Source organism: Aythya marila, assembly GCF_965140915.1.
Source record: "Aythya marila genome assembly, chromosome: 10".
NCBI classification, from domain to species: Eukaryota; Metazoa; Chordata; class Aves; order Anseriformes; family Anatidae; genus Aythya; species Aythya marila.
This window is the reverse complement of record NC_139051.1, coordinates 5,888,051-5,910,504: the sequence shown is the minus strand read 5'-3', so window position 1 is coordinate 5,910,504 and position 22,454 is coordinate 5,888,051. Positions and strand designations below refer to the sequence as shown.

Here is a 22,454-nt window from a genome sequence, read left to right as displayed (position 1 = left end):
GTGTTTGCCAAAAGAAAAAGGGCAAAATCAGTAGGAAAAGAGGCTTTAATTTCAAGCTCTTAAGTGACTATTATGAATAATGTAAAGTTAGAGAAAATAAAATATATTCCCAAGTTATTTGTGTCTGCATCCTCTAGAAATACAGACACTAAGTTATTTAAATACAGGCTTCTACACAAAAAATAAAGGTAACACCATAAAGGTTATACCTTAGGTGACCCGTCTTCATACATGCCTTGAGCATCCTGTCTCTTAATTTCTCTAAGCATTCCTGGTGAGTGAATACCTAATGACAGGAGCATATAGCAGGTGCTTCCTCAACTGAGACAAAGATAAAATGAGACACGTTATCCTCTATCTGCCACTCCAAAACCTCCTCTGCAGCTTCCCAGAATCCAAAGAGAATCTTCCATTTATTTAAGCAAGTGCTGAATGTGAGCAAAGGGTTTTCCAGTTTTTAGCAGGAATAACTATGCCTAATATCAAAAGATAACCCTCCAAGTTCTTCCGCTGACCTTCAGTAGTCCTAAAAGGTTGGACACATTGTCCTGAAAGTGGTACCTAATACAGAGTAACACACATTTTCAAGTGAACTGAAAATCTTGGCAAAATGTAGCATTTATGAAGTCACAAGTAATTTACGGTGCTGAGAATAAGAGAGTGACATAGCATCATCCTGAGGAACACTAAAGCAGCAGTAACCTATATATGCAAAGAACAGATGACTGATCATCAGTATATCCATGAGCTGCTCCCTTGACAGCTCATTGCAATGGGAGAACTTGAGAGAAGGGAAGTTTAACCTAGAAAATAAATTAAGCATCTACAAAAAGCTATGCTGAATGGATCAAAACAGATGAAAAAAATAGCAAATGTTTTATTTGCTCAGTTTTGTAACCCTATGCATTACAACCCTAACAAAGATAAACTGACTTTCAGCTGGTGTTACCCCTTTATTAGGGCAAAGTGCAGTAAGGATGCAAAATACTCATGTTGTAAATGCTGTACAAACAGTGTACAAAAGCACTGCATTTTGGAGGTCGCTAGAAACATCTGTTTCCAGTTAACTCTGTGCATCCACTATTACAGGTGACGCTGTTCTGTGGCTTGCAGCTGAAGGTCACAAATTGCAAAGAGCAGCAGCATTACCAGCTTGATTTTCACTTGTATTTGAGAGACAGAAGGCCACTTTTAAGGTCTTTTCATATACAGAGGCAGCCCGAATAGCTGGCAATAAAATGCTATACCATACTATTCTGCAAAAGAACTGTAGAGAACACCACTGCTGAAGACAAGGAAAGATACATCCCTTGACAGGGTCAGGGAAACGAGACACAAGCATGCACCATGTGCCTAAACAGGGAATCTGCGGAAGAAAGGGTATTTCGTGGCAGCCACGACATCCCATTTAAGCATGAAAGCAAAGTCAGAAGCACTGTTTTGTGGCCTGTTCTCTAACCATGCAGCTGCACACATTACATTCACGTTTCTGAGGCTGTATTTATCCCAATGTTATAGCCTGAATTAGTGAATATAATAAAGGCAACCTAAGCAGTGGAAATCAAAACTATTATTAAGCTTGTAGATTAACACTGCTAGTGACCGTTCGCCTAGCATGACACGCAATAGTCACGAGGTAGCTACTAAGCCATTCAAACCATGTATTTTAGAAGTATGTATGATCCTTCCTCTCTTCCCCTCCTCAAATATTTATTTTCTAATAGCAATAATGACCTCAGCATTCAAGGCAGTCTTCCAAGATTAATGACCAGTGGAGGTTAATGGTCCTTAGCTATTCTTTGAGCCATCAACTCCTCCCAGCCAGTCATTAATCCCCAGAAATGCCTTAATGCTCCACTTATTACTGCTTAAGCATCATGCCTGTAAATTTTCAGAGCATTAAATCTCAAAAAGTAACCTTTTTCTCTTCATAGGCCACTATTTCAACAAACCAGACAGATGAAACGAAATGAAAGTGACTTTGCTTTATAGGGATTCTCCTCAGCTTTGCAAAACAGTAGTATTTATTTGTGTTTATTTGCATTTATTTGTTTTAGATACTAATAAATAACATCTCCTTTCCTGTCAGTTCACTAAAGTTCTTGACAAAATACTGATATCAAACCTTCTTCAGCCAGCACGTCAGAAAAAAAAAATAAATAAAATAACGAGAACAGTTTTTATTAGTTTCTTTCTGCCACAGAAAAAACAACAGCATAGAGGAAGTACTATTACTCCACACAGCTGCTGAAGATGGCAGTGATTTTTGATACCAAAATAAATACACATACTTTTTAAACTTTCTTCTCCAAAACTCAGCCCCAGTGACACCCTGCATTAGAAGACCACATGGTCCAGCAGAGGTGGCACCACACAGCTCAAAGCCACATGATCCAGCTTCTAATGCAGGCTCTGCCACTGAGATTTGTGTAACCTTGGGAAAGTCATGATGCTTCCAGAGACCATTCGCTTTTCCTGCTTCATCTGTTTAGACCAGAATGCTAAGGAAAAGGAAAATCTCTTTACTGCAGGATTCTGAGTAAGAGACCTTGATTTCGGCCAGGGCTTCTATTCAGTACTGTGATGTAAACAATTATGAATCTTTTCCAATGGCCCAATAAACTCAATGCTCACATGGAAATACTTTGTACACCAAAGTGGTACAGCCTGTAAGAACTTGTTTTTCCTCCAAACCACGTATCAGTTTTTTGGAAAGTCATGATACATAGCAAAGTACTTGCTTTATCATCTCTGGATTCCAACTGAACAAACCAGAATAAATAAAGCCAAACCAGATGTCTTTATTCAAATGGTGACATCATCAAATTTAATCTACATTCATTCAGAAAGTCAATTATCCCAAAGTGTCTAATTTAGACTGTACCTGTTCCAGAACAGCCTATCAATCATTTAAAGGGCAGCCTTTCTTTGCCTTTTTCTTTTTCATTCTCTTAGTATTTTGAATGGACATTGAAGTTTACATTCTTTTCCTACTGTCGTACTCTGGCTAATAAGACTTGCACTCACAACTTGAATTCTCTGACATTCAAAAGAAAAAGAAAAAATCTTTGTAGGGTTGTCTACATATGACAAACAAAGCAAGATTTCATTATTTCTCAATCATTTTTCTTTGAGGAAAACAGCACAATTCAGAAAAATGTTGACATTACATTTAGGAGAAGACTAGACATAATATCGGACTATTATAATATTCATTTATACTGGCACTCAACTAGCATTAGTTGTGAAGGCAACAGGGCTAGCTGTCAGACAACATGTGCAAATTGACAAGCTATTAGAATGCCAACTGGATGTATTCAATTAGAAAATTTACTCCAGCACTGAGAAAGCTTGCTTTTAAGATAAGACAGAAACATAGCGTGTTGACTGAGGAAAAAATGATAGAAAATTAATAAGCACAGAAAGAAATTTATCTCTTGCTTTCTGCAATAAAAGCTACAAAGAGATTAACCATAAAATATTAACTCTAAAAAAGTCATATCCAAAATGAGTCAAAGGAAATAAGTGTGGGCAAGACTATGAAATGGTTTTGCCTCAGTAATTGAGGTCTTTTTTTTTTTTTTTTCCCCAAAACACTTACCCATGACCTTTTCAACCCCTCCCTTACTATTTTTAATGTTCTCTTTGTTTTATTCAGACACAGAAGTTTTACAAAGTGAGAAAATGAATGGATTTATGCCAGGTCCAATTTATCAAAACCTACATGGGAATGGCTTAAAAGGATAGGAAATAAAAGTTCTCCCTATTCACATATTTACCAACTGCAATCAAAATTCATCACCTCCTTTAAAAATTTTTAACAGGGTAGGAAGGGTATGGTAGAACTTGAAAAAACTCTGGGCTGGAAAATAGGAGCAAGATAAGGGGAGTTTACTTGAGATTGTCACGATAAAAATGTGTACGGAACATATGCAAAAAACTGGTATAAGTGATGGAAAAAAAGAATAAAAATTAATAAGTAATGATATGGGAACCTATAAAGGTTTCACTGCTGTGAGCTTGGAATGACAACTCTTAGGGGTGCCAGAGACATACGTGTGCTGCGTGGATTTCCCTCCAGGAGCAACAATAATCATAAAGATATAGCGTATGCACCATCACATTTTATTTCATACAATTAATTTGGTTTAAGCTTAATGTTTTTGATTTTCTGAGGAACTCAGTTTCTATAGAAACAATTCTGTCACTGATGCAGCACGTGAGGGGTTGAGTCAGTGAAAACTTAGTTTAAGTATTATTATTTTGAAACCTGAAGTGTGGTTTGAGGGGAAAAAAAAAACAAACCTGTACTGAAATGTCAGATACATCTGTGGCTATACCAACTACCTTTATCTAGTGGACAGCCAGTGCTGCATTGTACTACAAACCAGACTAAGGAGAAACCTTATTGTTTCCCCCTGCTGGCAGCCAGCTCAAAAATTTCCATCTCTGCGACATGACATCAGGTTAGTAGAAGTTGGACCTCTCATACACACCCCAAAACAAAGGATTATGTTCTAGAATATCACCTTAGGCATGAGGCAAGTCCTGTATCCAACAGGCTCTCTGCCTTCAGTCCTAAATCCCAAGAACCAGATTCCCCTTGTCTTATCTCTTCCTGCTGGCTTTTCTGTTCTGATTGAAATTACTCCAATTGTTCCAGGAAGGTATGAGACCCCTCCTCTTGTCCTCCTGCTCAAATTTTCCAAGATTTGCTGCTGTGACTACAGGAATCCTACCATGTTAGCAAGGTATCTGGAACCCCAGACTGCCAACAAGGCATTTTTAATAGTTTCTTGGTGGCCCTACTTTATGGTCCCTGCCAGTTTTCTTCTGGAAAACTGAAGCTGTAAAAACACCACAAGTATTACAGTCATAAATACTATTTGGAAAATAAAACCAGAGAGGAATCTACAGTTTGTGAAAACAAACCCCACGTTCACAAACTGTCACAATACCAGCATGTGATATACGCCTTTAAAATTCACAACTATGTGAACACTTCCAAAGACTGGGTATATATGCATGTACAAAACTGCACACATGCAGTACCTGTGAAAAAAAATGTTTAGTTCACTCTGCACAAGAAATAATTGAGCAGGTATTAAAAACCTAGTCTGATTGTAGTTGGAGGAATGCAAAACAGCACTACTAACACTCGAGTACCAGGAGTTGGGTAACTAACAGAAATATTTCATTGTGAGGAGAATCAGACCTTGACTGCTCATGGAAATAAATCTCTTCCTGTGACAGCTTTGAAATTTCATCTATAATGCTGAAAAAAGAAATTTGAAAATTATGCTTAGTTAAATCCATAGAAGCAGTGACCTTCAATACCTCCAGCATTCAAGGAAAAGACACCTCTGCTTCTGATTGACAGATCCATTGCAAATACAGTCTCAGCAGCCCCAGAACCAAGGTTGAGAAATGCAACCCAAGCGTCCATAACTCACTCACTCAAACTTACTCAAGCGGGTTTTCCTCTACCAGGAGAATTGCAAGATCCAAGACTCAGCCCTACAGTTAACAAGTAATCAGGGAACCACGATCATGTATGAACTGATCTTAAGCTTCGGAGTGATAAAAATAAAGCACAGGTTTTTATAATATTCCAAATCAATAGGGAAATGTATACCTGCAACTCAGATCTCAAATTATCCTTTATATTTACTATATAAAGGATCCATAAGCAGCTCAGTAAAATACTAAATGAAATGTCCATTATCCCTTAAACTCCATGCTGTGAATCAGCCATTTCCGATGTGCCTCCACACAGGTGATGTAGCACTAACACAAATTAAAACCAAACCACACTGAAATGTCACAACCCCTCTCCTGCACTCCTCCGAAGCAGCCCAAAAGAGAAAAACCCACCCAAGCTTCCTTACAGTCCAGCAATTAAGAAGGAAGCTGTGCCAGTAGCTGCCTCTGCTCGTGCTACTGAAAGGTACTTGGAAATACTTGGAGAATTGCTGCAAAACCTTTACAGAATTGGAAAACATTGTTAGAGCTTTAAGTGCTTTTGCCTCAAACCCTTCAAGACCCTGTGTTACCTGAAGTATTAGATAATGCCTCAGTGCCTTGCTACGTTAAACCCATAGTTCAGGACAGGAAAGCTCTTGAATACACGAGCAAGATCAAAGCAGGTAAGTTCAATAAACTGTGCAGTCACTGTTTAGGGGCTTGAGGAGCATCACTTCCACAGCATGTTGGAAGTAATTTTCTCTGGTGACATGCTATGTTTTGTCTTACTGAACATTTAACCTCTAGATTTGGACAGCACACATTTGGCATGGGCACGTTTCTTTAGGGAACACCAGAGTGGTTACTTCAAGTGACAGTTTTCTAATTATTCTGTCAAGCATCAATCCGTGAAGTTCCACGTTCCTCCGTGCCCTGACTGACAGGGCAATCAGCGCTTTACTTAAAGCCTCTAGAGCTGTTCCGGCCTGACAAATGCTTTTTAAAAAAGCCCAACCAACCCCTCCTCCCCAGTGTTCAGAGGGAATGTAAAAATCTGACTTCCAAAACCACTCCTTGCTTTCTGCGAATACAGTTCCCCAAAGTAACCCAAAAAATTGCCCGAGTACATATAATGCAGCTGGGGAGAGGAAAACAGATGAAACCAGTGTTTCCTTTTACATTATAGTAATTAATTTCAGGCATTTATTTGGGGAAAAAAAAAATCAGTTGATAAAAGTATATCAGAAACAGAAAAGGAATTGAGATAATGCAATTATTCTCTCTAAGAAGTTTTCATCTCTTCTCCTACGAGAGAAAAAATACACCACAAACACAGCATTGGATTCATCAGCAATAATGGGAACTCAGAATACCATCTTCCTCTGTTGAGAGTTGTATTGAGACTTCTCTTGCAGTATTATGGTACAACTGACTGTAAGCAGTGGGAAAATGAGAGACTTCAAGAGAGAAACAATTGGGCCTAAACCAAGTTCAGGGAATAACAAAAGCAATTTAGTAGTCATGACCATTGTTGCCTAAATAGCACAAAAGTACTTTGTGCTCTTTTATCCACCACACAGTTAAATTCAACACTTAAATTCAACATTTTGATCATCAAGTTGGTGCAACAGTAGAGCAGCTTTGATTTACATACCAAGATGCTGCGCCTGAGGATTTAATGCTGGACAAGCTCTTCTTGGCTCAATGGGATGATCCCGTATTGCTAGCAATCCACGTAATCACAGACATGAAAAGCAGACCTCTCAGTGTGGGATGGCAGCACTAATACTAGCATGCCACTAATACTACTGGCTGCTGCGAACAAATTGGTGTTAAAGCTGTTCCTATGGTTTTAAATGTAAACTATGAATAATGCAGGTTTGGTGACTAGCTCTTCATCATGATCATAACGGAGTCCTCTATAGTAAAACACGCTGCTTGAAATCAGCAAGGCTCACAAATAAATGAATTATCAAGTCAGGTGTCAGAGTGGAAGAGTACAACACATTTGATCACAAAGCAGAGTGAACTGCAGGAGATTTCTCTCTAGAATTAATGCTTAATTCTGTTGTTTTTCTGAAGACATTAAATATGTTAATACATTCACACACACAAAATTCATTTTTTTTCTTGGACCTGAATCAAAACTCCCAGCACACAGACTACCTGTGATTTATGAAAGTGAAGAAAGGAAGCCCTTTTTAATCAGCACTCAAGTCTAGTCATAGCCTAGCAATGGCTGCATAATTGGTTTTCTTGCTGGACAGCCTAACACTAGATGATTTCTACATATAAATTATCATCTCCAGCAACAATATGGCATCATTAGTTTTCCTTAATGAACCAAATTCCTTCTGAATAAGGTTATGTCAAACAACATACTACTGAAAGTAGTTTTCCTGAAGGACTGAATCTTACCTAACCCAGCACTGGCCTCCAGGAGCTGCTCATCGGTCCTAGCAATGAGCCAGTTTTGGCACCCAATCTATTTTTGTTTTTACACGTTTGGTCTTTCAAGTGTAGCTCCCTGGCTGTTCACTGTCACCGGCTGGATGATCACCAGTGCACATCCAGGGAAGGAGTGTGCAAACAAAAATACTAATTTAGATAAACTCAAACTGCCATAGACTTCATTTCCCTTCTCACAAGGGAATGACTGTGCTGACCACTTGTACTACACCAGAGGAAGGAAGTTCTTTGATAAAAAGCCTAAAACTGCAGTGGTCAGTTAAGGAAAAATCTGTTCCTCTGCAAGGGGAAAGGCTGAACTCATCTGTTTTCTTACTGAAGTGAAACAGATTTTTAACATTATTAAGGGAGATAAGCTAACATTGCTGAAATGTAGGCGCTGTCTTAGTTTAAATCACTTTTATTTTACCTTTTCAGTTCAATTACTTACATAGTTTGTAAGACTAAGTGAAAACAAAAGCTTATTGGAGATGCTCCTCTAACTAACACGCACACACACACGCAAAAACAAGACAACTGTATAGGGCCCCATAAATTTTTGATTAAAGACAAATCCTTCACAATTCAGAGAACATATACTCAATCAGTGGTTGAAGAGGAAAACCTCCAGGGAGTAGCAGGAACTAAACAATTCTGATAAGGTTTCTGTGACTTTCCAGCAAATAGTAATTTGCTCTTTTATATTTCTTCTTGAGAAGTCAAGCATTGCGGTCCCAAACCTTTAAATCAAATGATTTGCCGGGCATCAGGCATTCAACTTTCACCGCCTACTATAAAATATTGACTCTGCACATTCATTCATTTCTACCCAATAATTGATTTTTTTCTTTTTTTCTTTTTTGCCAGTTACAGGAACATAACAGTGTTCTGGGAGGGTGACTTCATCAAGATTTAGTTAAGAAATTCTCAGCATTTTCAGGTTTTAATCTTGTCTACACCATATAAGCATGTATGCCATCTATTTTCTTAATGAGATGCTTTTACTCTTTTCCCCTATTATCGTTATTAATTCCAAATCTACCATGCATCAATAGTTTACGCAAAGGCTCCTGCTTTAATCACAAAGCTGGCACTACTCTGTGAAACAACAGAGCTCTATGTTAACTTTTGCTTAATGGCATTTTCAGCTGGAGCCTGTTTGTAAATACAGCTCAATCTGGCATGAGTTGGCACAACAGATTTCATTTCCTTTTCTGGTAAAGTGAATGTTGGCTTACGTGGTCAGCCCAAATGTCATCCACAGAGAAATGCCATCTGATGGCACTGGCGGCAGGACTGCTGTGTTGCTTGCACTGAGGCACTCGGAGACTCTTGGCCAATGCTCTGCCATCCTTTGCCTTGGACAACTTGCTGGCAGTAGCAGAGCGCTCCTTCTCTTCCACGCTTCTGGGGAATGCACATCTGGTGCTCAGCAGCTCTTACAGCTGCTCAGGCTTACCCTTAAATATCTGGGAATGGCATCTGAAGTACAGCAACACTCAACAGCAAAAATGAAAAAGGTTGCACGCATTTGCACACAACTTGTGTAACCAGCAACAATACACATCTACACAGACACACACGCGTTGCCATTTATACACGTGATTTGCTACAGTGAAATGTAAAATTAAGAGAAAATATTACTATAAAGAAAACACCCTATTATAGGTACTGTCTAGTACAGTTAAATATTGAAGGGTAAAACACAGACCACATATTTTGAGGCCAGATATTTATCTTCCTATACCGTATAGTTTTTCTATCAGAAGATGAAGCTAAACTTCTAGCAACAAGAGTAAGTACCCATTTGTGGTAGATGTGGACTTGATTTGCCAAGCACTTAAGCACATGACAAGCTTTAAAAGTGAATAGACTAATTTATTTCAGCTTCATCCATCCACTCAGAATAATAGATAATAAAATATTAAAATCTGAAACAGGTTTAAATATCTTCTTGAATTGGAGCATGAATAATGAAGTTGTGAAATAATTCAGTCTCACCTGAAAAAAACAGATTCAAAGGAAAGAAATAGCTTTTCCCTCCTTCATTAAGCCATATTTCAAATAATTTTTGTCTCTTCCAATGCTTTTTCATCATTCTGTGCTCAGCTATGCAAATGGATGGATGAACACAGGCCAAGGAATACTTTTCTTATTCGAATATAATTAAATACATCCTTCTGATTGGAAACACAGAGTGCATACTGCTCCAAAACCAAAGTTTACATACTTCTGAAAAATACATTTCCTGTATTAAAAAAGCATACACACTGGAATACAGAAAATATAAGATGCACTGTATCTCAGCAACCCATTTACATAGAAATGGGTGGATGTTCTAACAGATCTTTTTCCTAAAAAAAAGCCAATGATTTCAAAAGCTACATACCTTCCAGACCTGCACATTATTCTCAGTCACATCACTATGCCAGACATTTCAGATGGCATATGGGATTAATAGTAATATAGACCAGCATCACCTATCATAATCTGTTTCCTGTATTAGGATGCAAACCAGAGCACAATTGTCACAACAGAGAAAAGTAATACAGCTGTATTTATTCACATAGTTTTCCCTTCTTTCCCAATAACCACTGAACTCGGCACAGCAGTATTAGGTCACTTTTTCAGCTTAGAGACAGAAGACAAAAAGCTCATTTAAAAAAAAAAAAAAAAAAAAAAAAAAAAAAAAAAAAAGACACTGCTTCACATTCCCCACCTTTCTTTTTTTCCCCCTTTAGCTTAGGCTTACCTTTACACTGAAAATCTTAGTACGATCTTTAGTCTTTAGAAGGTACTTTTATGATGGGGAAAATTATCTTTACATTTTGGAGATTAAAAAAGGTGATATGTGCTAAAATTAGTCTTATTCTTCAACTGACCTGTGCTCTATCTGTACTCAATCCATCAAGGGTGCTTCAGAAATTATAAGTAAAAACAGTTGATATCCATTTCACCGTCAGAAGAAGAGCATGTTCTACCCAATAAAAACGGCTAAAAGCACCTACTTGAAATATACAGTTCATCATCTAGGCCTGTTTCTAGCAGGAACAGATGGAGGTGAGGTGATTAGATTTCTTGTTTTTGATGGGAAAGAACAAACACTTTCGTAGACAGCCATAACACCTCAAACCACTTAAAAATAATGAGTAATAAAATGCAATTTTCTCTACAAAAAAGCTTAAGTAGGGAAACTAAAATCTTTATTAATACATTATTTGGAACTTGTATTATGAAATGATTATTCTTTCATTACTCTGTATGCTAGACGATCTCTAAATAGATTCATAATAAACTACTCATCTCAACAAGATGAATTACCAAATCGAGATTCCCAAAATATCTTCCCTTTTTATCCTAACTGTAAAATGAGTCACGTAAATTTTCAAAATTTCAAAATCAATTTGTAAAGTACAGTAAAGGATTAAACACTTTTCTGATGTATTATGCACGGCATTTCCTTCAAGTAGGCAATACGAACACCCACAAACATAACTGCACGTTATATTCCACACGCTGGATGTGATATCAGGCATTTGGCAATTACAGATGACACTGCCAAGTTTTCAAGATGAAGATTTCTCTTGTTTAAGTAATAGAAGACTTTCCCCAGTGTTATAAACCTCAGTCATCATACTAATCCAATATTTCCAATACTGGCAGTTAAAATAACAGACCTAGATTAATAGTATATGGATATCCACTTCCACCACTGCTGCTCCACCAGCCCCAGCAGTGGACATTTTCCAGTGCAAGTGGTTCCTGCCATCTTACTACCTGAATCTACTGCCCTTTCTTGGCCTTAGGCCTGGTTTTGAGGTGAGACAGGTAATACGCTGCTATGACACTGACGTAATATATAGGTATGATCAATTTATTACCATGTAATTGTCTTAACTCAAACACTTCCCACCACAGACCTACTGGCTCATCAAAGGATTGCTCAGAAAAGTCCCAATCCTCCATGGAGGAAGAAGCCCTTAAAAACACTTTATCACCCTGATCACTCATGAAACATAGCTCAGAACAAGCACAAAAATACAACAAATCTTGATCACATAGCAGCAATCTTAGAAACGGTAAGACTGTTATTTGAGGAGCTGAAAGTTTGTAGTCCTCTGTACTTATTTCAGAAGAGACACCATTACAGGAGAAGATAAATTGGCACACAAAATTTGAAAAAATTTAAGTGACCAAATATAAAGCCATCCACCAGTTGAAGGAAACAGGTCTCACTTGGCAGTGTGAAAATTGTTCAGATAGAGCTCTCCCACCTCCTTCACCACAGATCCACCCAAACCTAACAGCTACATTTCTATTGTGATCCCTTCACAAATTTCTCATTATTTCCCTTTAAAGGAAATGCTTGTAGATGTTGCCTATTCTGCTGTACAAGAGGTTACAAAATCTCTGCAAGTTTCTATCTTGCTTAGTAAGTTTATTTTCATATCCAGCTTTTAAGATTCATTATAGCCGACTTTAAAATGCCAAAAGGCACTCAACTTGTCAGTGTCAGCAAATAATGGCAAAGTCATGTTAAAGTATATTTACATACCAATTACTTAGGACTCAATAATACACATGCTCCTGAAAAATATATTACTCTTGATAATAAATCAAGAAAACTCTAAGCATTTAAAAAATGCATATTTGTCCTCACATTTTAATAAATATTGGCAACATGCTATAAGTCTTTAGAAATGCAAGAATGCTTTTTCAATACTTTAAGTGCTCTAAAAGATGGCTAGCCACTTTAATTTAATACCTGTGAAATTGCAAAGACACATTAGAAGAAATTCTTGCTCAAATTCTATTAGCCTGTATTTTCTCTCCAACATAGCACTAATAGAAATACGGGAAAAGTCCTAAATTACCCCAATAAGCCCAAACCCTATAGTATCTGTAAAAGAACTATGATTGTTAGTACTTTGCAGATGGATGTGCTCAATGTTCTCCATTAAAGGCACAGTATTTCTACAAATCACTGATGCAGAAAATACAATATGCCTTTTTCAACTTTTCCCAGCTTTACCAGATGTTTGAGCTCTGATAGGTCTTTTCCAGGCCTACAAACTGTCACCCTGTGATCTTAAACTTTCAAAGGCTTAAAAAACCAAAGCATTATTGCCCATGTAAAGCTACTAATCAGAGCTTTAGATTTAGAGCTGCTATCTGAAAGAGGAAAAGAAACCTCAAGTCCATCCATTGGACCCAAGGCAGAATCTACGCTTCTTGAGAGACTCAGGCTAAGTTTTTGTTTGAGGCAGTTCTTAAACTCTTGTATAACCTGTAAGCTCCTTATGCAAACTGCTGAAGGACTCAATCACCTTTTCTGCTGGGCAATTTTCAGAGCAACTAACTTAACTTTGCTCCTTTGAAACCTTACTGCATCTTGCCTTACCACAACTGACATTAACCTCCAACACTGGGCTGACTACCCGAATTAACTAATGGTTAAAAGGGCTCCCTACATTCTATTAGGCAGTAACATTAAGACGACAGTAAAATCCAGCTTCTGAAAACTGTGATATATCAATAATTTATTAGGCATCACCTTACAGAAATGTCAAAATCTTGACACAAAACCAACATTTTATTGACTACAGGTTTATTGACTACAACTTTCTTTTTTAAAATTTAATATTTCATTTATATGAGAGTAATGCAGAATACGAAGCTGCCACTAGTATATGGCTATGCAATAAGCAGTAAAGGAACAGTTATAACTTTTATCATTTCCACAGCACTTTTTTTTTTTTTTTCCTCAGAAGTACCCAGTAAACTCAACTCCACCATTTCTGGACACCTGTCTGGAGCTATGAGTGCTCTTCAGAGGTTTGAACACTGCACTTGTGGTAAGCACCTGCAGAACTACTGGGTCCTTTGAGTTCTGAACTTGGGCCTCGTAGATAGAGCACTGAAAGGAAAACCTACAGAGTGCTCTTCGGGAATGTGGGAGAGAGGAGGAGAGGAAGGAGAGTGATGGTTTCAATTGAAGTCGGCACGCCAGCTGGTGCTCTAGCTTGGATAAAAGCAACAGAATTCTGGTCACAGTTCCAATTTTCGGAATTGCTTCCACTACCACAGAGGTCTAGCACTGTTGGCACGTAGCCTATAACACAGAGACATTTTTCACTACAATAACTCTTCAGCTACAGTTTTTAGAGTACTCAAAACAGCATACAATGCTTCACCCTCTTGTGTGAATCAGAAAAACACACAAGGCATAAAGACTTTTCATGCTGTGTAAAGAAGAGCTGGGTAATGAAGTGTGTAAAGGGTGTATGATATTTGAATGAGAAAGCAAGAAGATTCCTAATGACTATGTAAGAATGGGGTTCCTCTGCATTATCTGAAATGACATGCAATCTGACAATTCAAACAAATCCAATGCTAACACTATTATACATCTATAACTGAATGCTATTTACATTTCATTTTTTTTCTTTACCACTATATACACACTGACCTAGGGTGCATGTGTGATGGAGAGAAGGTTGCCTGATCCTACTGATTTTTGGCTTTGTATTCACACAGCACTGAGAAATCTACTACTGGCAATTAGGAGTGAAATGCAGGAAGTGCATGATAAACTATTCACAGACAGCCTGTGCTCTACGGCAAGGCTTCCTATCGCTCCAAGTGTAGCCGTTTTAATTTTTATATTGTTTAAAAGTCTATGAACTATTTCCTACTTGTGACTTTTAAAGCTTAATAGCCCCCCCTTCCCAGTCCCCAAAGCACACTCCTCTCATACACACAGAAGTACCACGAGTAACACCACCACTAACCACTCTCAGCAACGGGCCAAGAAAACCCTAGAAGAAAATCAAATCAGCTGATCCTTTGTTTCTGGATGCTGCTTTTGATGTTCAAGCTGCAACTCTTCACAGATGAGTCAGACTCGACAATTCTGACTGACTGGCATGACAAATACTGCAACAGACACTCTGCAGACCGCATTAAACAGCTGTGCAGACTGCCTGAACTCACAACTTGGCTGCTGATATTACTGTTGATTTTCACTTCATGCAATTGTGGTGTCTCAATGCCCAATCCTATACCAGGAACACCCCATGACAACATTCCCCTCTTCTTCTTCCAGTCTCTCTGCACTGCCCAAAGACTGTCTGAAGGGACGCCTCAGTGGGCACGCTGCATGGAGCACTTGGTTGGGAACAGAACAGGCACCTGGCAACTCCTAAGAAAAGGTTCACTGCCAAAACCCCTTTTTGGCCTAGGATTATAACACAACAGTCAAATGCTAGGCAGAGATTCATGAAATAAGACAGATTTTTGCATCATTTCCAGAATAAAATCCCCTGCTTTATAGTCAAGCATAGTTGGAAACCATACTCAAAAGATCCTTCTCCCCTAAAACTACAAGCCAGTCTTTGTTTCAAGTTTGTAGAGTGAGAGCAAAGAGGGCAGTAACACCCCAGGACAGTCTCTATGCTCCAAGCTGCCTGAATGCTCGCAGACTTTTGGAATTGTCTAAACTGAACTAGTTCACCCAATTAGTTTGGAATTCATTCACTCAAAATTAAGACCAAATAGGTTATAAAAGGCAGCCTTTTTTTTCCCTCCTTCAGCTTCTGAAGCCTGAGAAAAGAGTATCACAAAGCTTTTCTCTTAGTAGAGAGTTATGCCTTCTGTTGCCACATAACAGACTGCAACGTTAAGAAAACTAATACTAAAAATCCCTCAAGCCAAAAGGATAAGCTAGTCATAAAAATGTCTTATATAATAAGGATGGATAAGCTGTATTACTTTCACACCAAGCACAGCTGGAAAATAACTGAATTGCAAAATTATGATTTAATGATACCCTCTTTCAGAATTCTCTTCACTCTCGGATGTCTGGAAAATAAAAGCCCTGAGACCTCTGCTTCACACGCCACTTAATGGCAAGACACGTCAGTGCCATTACTTTTCCCATCACCAAAGTGGACAGAAAGATGCATCTGACATAAGCAAATAGGCAAAGTGAAGTGACAGGAATAAGAAAGCATAATCCACATTTAGTAAACAATAATCTGAATTTGGACTAGGGAATGGCTACAGGGAAAAAAAGTTGTGTGTGTTTGATATTAATTATTCCCTGGATATGAGTTAACAGATGTCACTACAGAGTATATTTTCCAGAGAAATGTTTTTCATTCTGTCAATATTTTTTTTCCTATATGACAAACAAACTCTTGTTAACAGCAATTGATTTGATAAATCAATTTAGTAGCATCATCAAGGACAGGTGTCAAAAGAACATCAAAGGAGCTTTAGGGAGAAGAACAAAAACAACAAACAGTTTTGGCCTTTAAGCTCCTGTATTTCAGTAGGGAGAAGGAACAAGGGACAGGAATACTGTGCAGTCTAAAATCTGAAAAAAGTCTATAGCCATGCCTGGGCCACACATCTGAAGTATACATAACATTTCTGAGAGCATTAATGGGCAACTCTCTTACACCAGTAACCCATACTGTATTACATTTATTCTACTGTAGTAGTATGGGGGAGAAAGGCAGAGGATGCGACTTGCTTCAAGTTGTTGCTGAGATGCTTCTGGGTTTTGCCTGTCATCACCAAAAACATCCCACCAAGAGCCTACTCATTATGGGCTCCCATACTCACTAAGGTCTTCAAAATCATGATTCAGCCAGGCTGAGATCTGAAACTTCCCATGAAGACTTCTCTTGCTACAACACGTATTAAAAAGTTGAGAGAACAACTTGTGGGTAATTTAGGAGTGTCAGTGTTTGTTGGAGAAGCTCCAGGCCAAAGCAGAGGGCTGGATGGTGACTACGCTTCAATGTACCAGACAGCAGATTAATTGACAAGACTTTTTTCAGCTTTAGCCTTTTGGAAACCATTGAATCCTACAAACAGTTGTATGGTAACTTTCAGCAGCTCCAACACCCCGAATCCAGCCATCTTCCCTGTTCCTAAGACTAACAGAAAAGAGGGAAAACATCCCATCATTTGCCAGAGCAGACACACTGCACAAACTCAGAGAAAGAAGACAGACAGGAAAAAAAAAAAAGACCCTGGAATTTAGACTGTGAAAAGAAAGGAATTCAGAGCCATTGCCAATGGCCTGTCTGACCTAGGAAGGATTGGATATAGCAGGCTGCAAACAAGACCAGCAGAATATAAAAGGGTCACTGACTCCAAAGACAGCATTTCCATCCAAAAGCCAGTGGGTAACCTTTTGCAACAAACTTTTTTTCTTTTTTTAAAGAATTATAGACACTGACATCGGCCAGATTGAACCAACAGCAAACTATCAAACACTTTCAGTTTTCTCACAAATGGTATCTCCTAGCTTTACTAAATGAAATCATGGCATATCTGTATTTTATTATTATTATTTTACTTTATGAAGTCTATTTTGTATTAAGGAGAACGAGAGAGAGAGAGAGAAATCTATTTCAAAGTGCAGCAGTTGAACATTTCCTTCTGGAAGATGTCTTCTCTTGCAACATCCTTAATTCTGCCAGTGCCATATTTCAGTGGAACTAGAATCAGTGCTGCAGACTGGTCGCTTGTTTACTCACCCCTCAGAGGCTCCATGTTTTTGGAGACATTGACAACAATTAATTGGCTTCAGAGTTCTCCAGAGTAAGTTTTTGTATTCTCAAATAAAGTGGGAATCAGGTTACAGGTCACAGGGAAATTACTGACCAGATACAAATTTTGAATGCGACATTAGACAACATAGCAATTAGACTGACTTACGGGACTGAAAACCTAGCATTAGTTAAGAAAAGAGAGGATTCATTCAATTATCTTATGTAACTAATGGACACAGTACATGGAAAGAGGAAATAACGGATGTTTATCATGTTTTCTGAGCAGAACAAAACAAAACATAGAATGCTTATTTTTTAATAGTTTGTAAACATACATTAACATTCAACTGCAGAGCAGTAAGAAAAGCTATGAATGCTTTAATGTTAGCCGGGTACAACTGCCAGCGTTATTAGTCTCCTATTACATACTGGGATATCAGCATACCTTCACGAATCCTAATTTCATTTTGTACATACTCTTCAACTACCATTAAGAGACATTTTTCACCTGAAGTCAAGTGCAACTGAAACAGTATAGCTGATGATCACAGTGACATAAAATAAGGGAAAAGGTGCTTGAATTGAAAGGGCTGATGACAACCACTTCAGAAATGACTTTTTTAAACCTGGCAAGCCTCTCAGCAATAAGAGCTGTGGTATGACTGGACATGTCCAGAGCTAGACTCAGAATAACTAGTTAATAACTTAAAAATGGACAATGGCAATAAATCTCCACAGAAATGCAGTGTCTGCAGCTGACAATGCTGTCACTTGTGTACGTACATCCCAGTTTTCTGTGAGCTACATTCCTAGAGCAGAAAGCTTTCAGAAGCACCCTCCTTCCCCTGTACCACTCCAAATAGCAGAGTCCAGTGGGACTCTCAGCAATCATCCTCACCCTTCATCCTGGAGCGCAATAGAGAGAACAAACAGAAAAGAAATGCAACAGGGCTGTTCTGTGATTTTTTCCTGTGTAGAAAAGGTGTGAAAAAAAAACAAACCACACACCACAATCAGAAAAGGCATTCAAAAGGAAGAGAGAGGAGGCAACAAATGAATGAGGAATGAGTTATGATGCATTTAGGCTAAGCCTTCTACATTTTGGGCCAGTCATAAAGCCAGGAATGGCATAACTATAGCTGGCTACACAGACACAAGCATAAGTGACTATTTCAGGTCTTTTCCATTCTACCTTTTGCTTTGCCCCCACTGTCCCAACTAGCACAGCTTCACTATTTTTAGTTAAAGCTGCTAGTGTTAAATAGGAGAATATAGAATAGAAGGAGGATGCATTCACAAGTCAAATGTTGGATATGTAGACATCATATAGCTGAGAGCTACTGAAATGTCCTTTTTTCTTTTTAAGATTGTTTAAACTCGTTTTTCTTCAGCAAAATTAATACCTGCTGTTTGTGCTGTAGCAGACAAAAAACTTGTTTAGCATAGTGATAATCATGAGCTAAGTTGTGTATCTAAGACTTTACCACACCTGCTTCTCCACCACTAATACAGGTTTTAGAACTAAATTACATCTCAGCCAAACCTTGATTATCACACCAAGCATGCAGTGCAGAACTCACACAAATGAACGCAAGTATAAGTGTCTACTAGCATTAGACAATGAAGGTGTCTATTGTATTATATATTCCTTCCAAGAAATAAATCCTTCCTATATTCCATGTAACTATCATATATTCCAGAATGTATCTCAAGTCCACTGATGCAGTTTTCATACAAAGGTGGTACTTAGATAAACTTATATTATACATACATTAAAAGTAAGGAGAGGGGATAGAAGCACAAGAAAAAAAAAAAGACAGAGATCCACAAAAATATAAAATGTTGAAATTAGGACTTCACTAGAGATGCTTAGGTACAAGAGATAGATAAGATGACCAAAGCGCTTTGACAGATTTTTATTAGTAAAAGAAAAATCTATGGCAACTTCGGTCCCAGCTACACAAAAGCGTAACTCCACGTCAGCAAGGCTGGTCAGCTGGCACCACTCCAGTGCCTACGCCTGATCAATATTCTCTTAGTAGCTATTCTGTTTCTGTCTGCAAACATGGGCCAATGACCTCAGCACACTAACATGGATCTCTAGAAACAACTATGCACATCACACACAGGCTCAAGCCTTCTCCTGTTCAGGAAAAGAGAAACTGCACCTCCATCTGCAAAAGAAACAGTGCACCAGGATAGGATAGCAGCCTGTGAATGTTAATTAAACACTGCATATCCTGTAGTATAGAATCAGATATTGTAGAAACCTCAAGGAATTAATGTTTTGCTTAACTCAAATTTTCCTTCTCACTTACTGTGGCACTACACTGTTAGGAATTACATTTTAAGCATCTATGTATCCTCACAAATTCCCCTTAAGGAGTCAGATGCACAAAGTTCAGCACTGCAATGCCCAACTATACCACACTTGCATTTCTTTGTTGAACTACCTTGAAAAAGTGCCCGCTCAAGGCTGACTAGCAAATCCACATGTGGATTAGGAACTGAAAAGTCAATCCATTGGCTCAGTTAAATCATTTTCTTTTCCAACAGTTCCTTTAATAACTCATCCTCTACCTTTACACTGTTAGCTGTATTTTCAGCATACTGTATACATAGATCTATAACACAACTGTATTGCGCAGGGAAGCTCCCTGTCCTAAACCAATTTATTTTATTATTATTATTATTTTACCTTTGGATCAGCAGTCAGCAGTTTGAACGCTTGATACACCTGTGCTTCTTTCACACCACCACCAAGATCCAAGAAGTTGGCTGGCTTTCCACCGTTCAAGGATATTATATCACAAGTTGCCATTGCAAGACCAGCTCCATTCACTGCAATTGGAAACATCTGATTTGTGAAAAGGATTAAAAACATAACAGAGCAACCAAAATAATAAGGCCCAAAATGTTATGCAAATATTTCTCAATAGTTCAGTGCCTATTCAAGGATATCCATCACAATACATAGTTTAAAATCAGTTGCATACACACCAAGCATTCAGAATTTGTTATAGTTGTATCAGTTTTAGGACTTATAAATGCACCTTCCACTAGGCACATTTGAGCACTGCAATGGAAGCTGGAGAAATACAAAAACTTCTGTTTCAAAAAAAAAAAAAAAAAAAAAAAAAAAAAAAAAAAAAAAAGGAGAAACTTCTGGAAACAGTGATCCCATCATGAGTTCCCCTCTGTTGTGATAACAATAGATCAAGCTTTGTATTACTGTAAAACAGACAACTAAATTCTAGGGACAAGTATCAGGCACTCCTAAACCTGCCTTCTGTTTTGTGTTTGCTCCGGTCTAAAAGGATCTTCTAGATTTGTGGTTGGAGTACATATTTAAGCAGTGTGAACTCCGGACATTTTCTAAAACAAGTCATGTTTTTGTTGTCTCTTCTAAACAGAAGATTAATTCCTATCTTACAGAAAAATAAAACAGTAAATGTTATTTTCCTTTTAATAACCAAGCAGCTTTTTCAGAAACTTCTCTTAAACAGAAATGAAGTTTGATATTTATTTGTAAGAGGGAATATCTTGTTTTTACACACAAGCTTTCAAAGTGCCTTCTAAGTAACACAGACACATTTCTGAAAACTAATCAAATTTTAATGTCTTTTTGTGTTTTATTTACTGGAAAGATCAATTGAATCAGCTTAAAAGTTCAAAACATAGAAACCCCAAAGGCCCTCCATTCAGCCTGCCTTCTCTTTGACAACCCACATGCCCTGTCTGCCTGCTGTAGCCTTTACCACGTCTTCAACACAATTTCAGTTTCAGTCCTGCAAGAACTTGTGGAAGGGCAGACAGCCTCAGAAAAATAAACTGGTATCACAGGTGGATTGAATGTCAGAATTTAAACAAAGTCTATACATTGAACAAGTATGAATTGTCTTCAAATGTTTTTTTGGATTTATTTGTTCTTACCAAAGCAAGCAATATTTCCATCCAGTCCTATATATTTTAAGTCATATTTGGCAGCTTCATTCTCTATAGGCTCATTTTCAGACTTGTCATCCATGGCAAATATTTCTTTTTGCCTAAATTCTGCATTGTCATCAAAGTTTATCTTGGCATCAAAGCAAACCACTAAGGAAAAAAAATATAAAAACATATAGGCATTTAGAAATTACAGTTAGACAGAGCTTCTGAAATATTACTGTTATTGCTGACTACTACAGGATGGAGGGGGAAAGAGGTCCTCAGGGTTTGATGATGAAGCTCCTGCACTGATTCCAGCACAAAAAGGACAAGCTTTTCTTAAATCCTATTCTAAAAAAAAAAAAAAAAGGTAGAGCAAGTGTCTTCACACTACACAGCCATATGCCTTTGTCATGGGACAATCTTCTACATTTGCTTTAAACAAAGTGCCCCTAAGTTATGAACACAGGTTTTATGAGTTGGATGGGTGGTCTGCAGGAATTTCATAAGACAATCTACTCTCAATATTTTGGAAAGTCAGCAAGTATAAAAGATAACAGACTAATAATATTTGGTAACATGCACTCATATTTATAGGTGAGTAGTATAAAATTTTTCTCCTTAGGCAGATTTTAAAATTTTAATATTTTACGCTATTCACACATTATTTCCCTAAAGATCTAAATTAAAACAACTTTAAAACAATATACATTAAAAAATATCAAAACATGATTTTTATGTCAACATCCATAATGGATGTTCAAAATGGTTTCAAAAATAAGTTTAAAAATAGCTACACCTGGCTATATTAAATAATAAATATGGCTATATTAAATAATAAATATCAAAGACTAGCTAGTAGGCATAATAATCATATAAAACCAAACAGTAATAGAAATGCATGTAGAGTAAACTGGTTATTTGCCTATTTACCAACTCATTATTTTTATGGGCTTGCATAAGCAAACATCTCATTAGATTAAAATGTTTTAAGTAAATATAAGACTATATACTTATCATTTTACTATTTAAGTAATTTGGGTTGTACTA

The 22,454-nt window shown here is 37.7% G+C and overlaps 1 protein-coding gene across 2 annotated transcripts in view; it reads right to left on the bottom strand.

Moving 5' to 3' along the window:
- The window catches only part of SUCLG2 (succinate-CoA ligase GDP-forming subunit beta), a 112,686-nt gene that overhangs the window by 25,796 nt on the left and 64,436 nt on the right, over positions 1–22,454 (bottom strand). For both annotated transcript variants that reach the window (XM_082768036.1, XM_082768035.1), the window contains 2 exons: positions 21,411–21,572; positions 20,176–20,318 (listed from right to left, as the gene is read on the bottom strand). In XM_082768036.1, the coding sequence (XP_082624162.1) occupies positions 20,176–20,318; positions 21,411–21,572 (305 nt within the window). The remainder of the gene's footprint in view (positions 1–20,175; positions 20,319–21,410; positions 21,573–22,454) is intronic.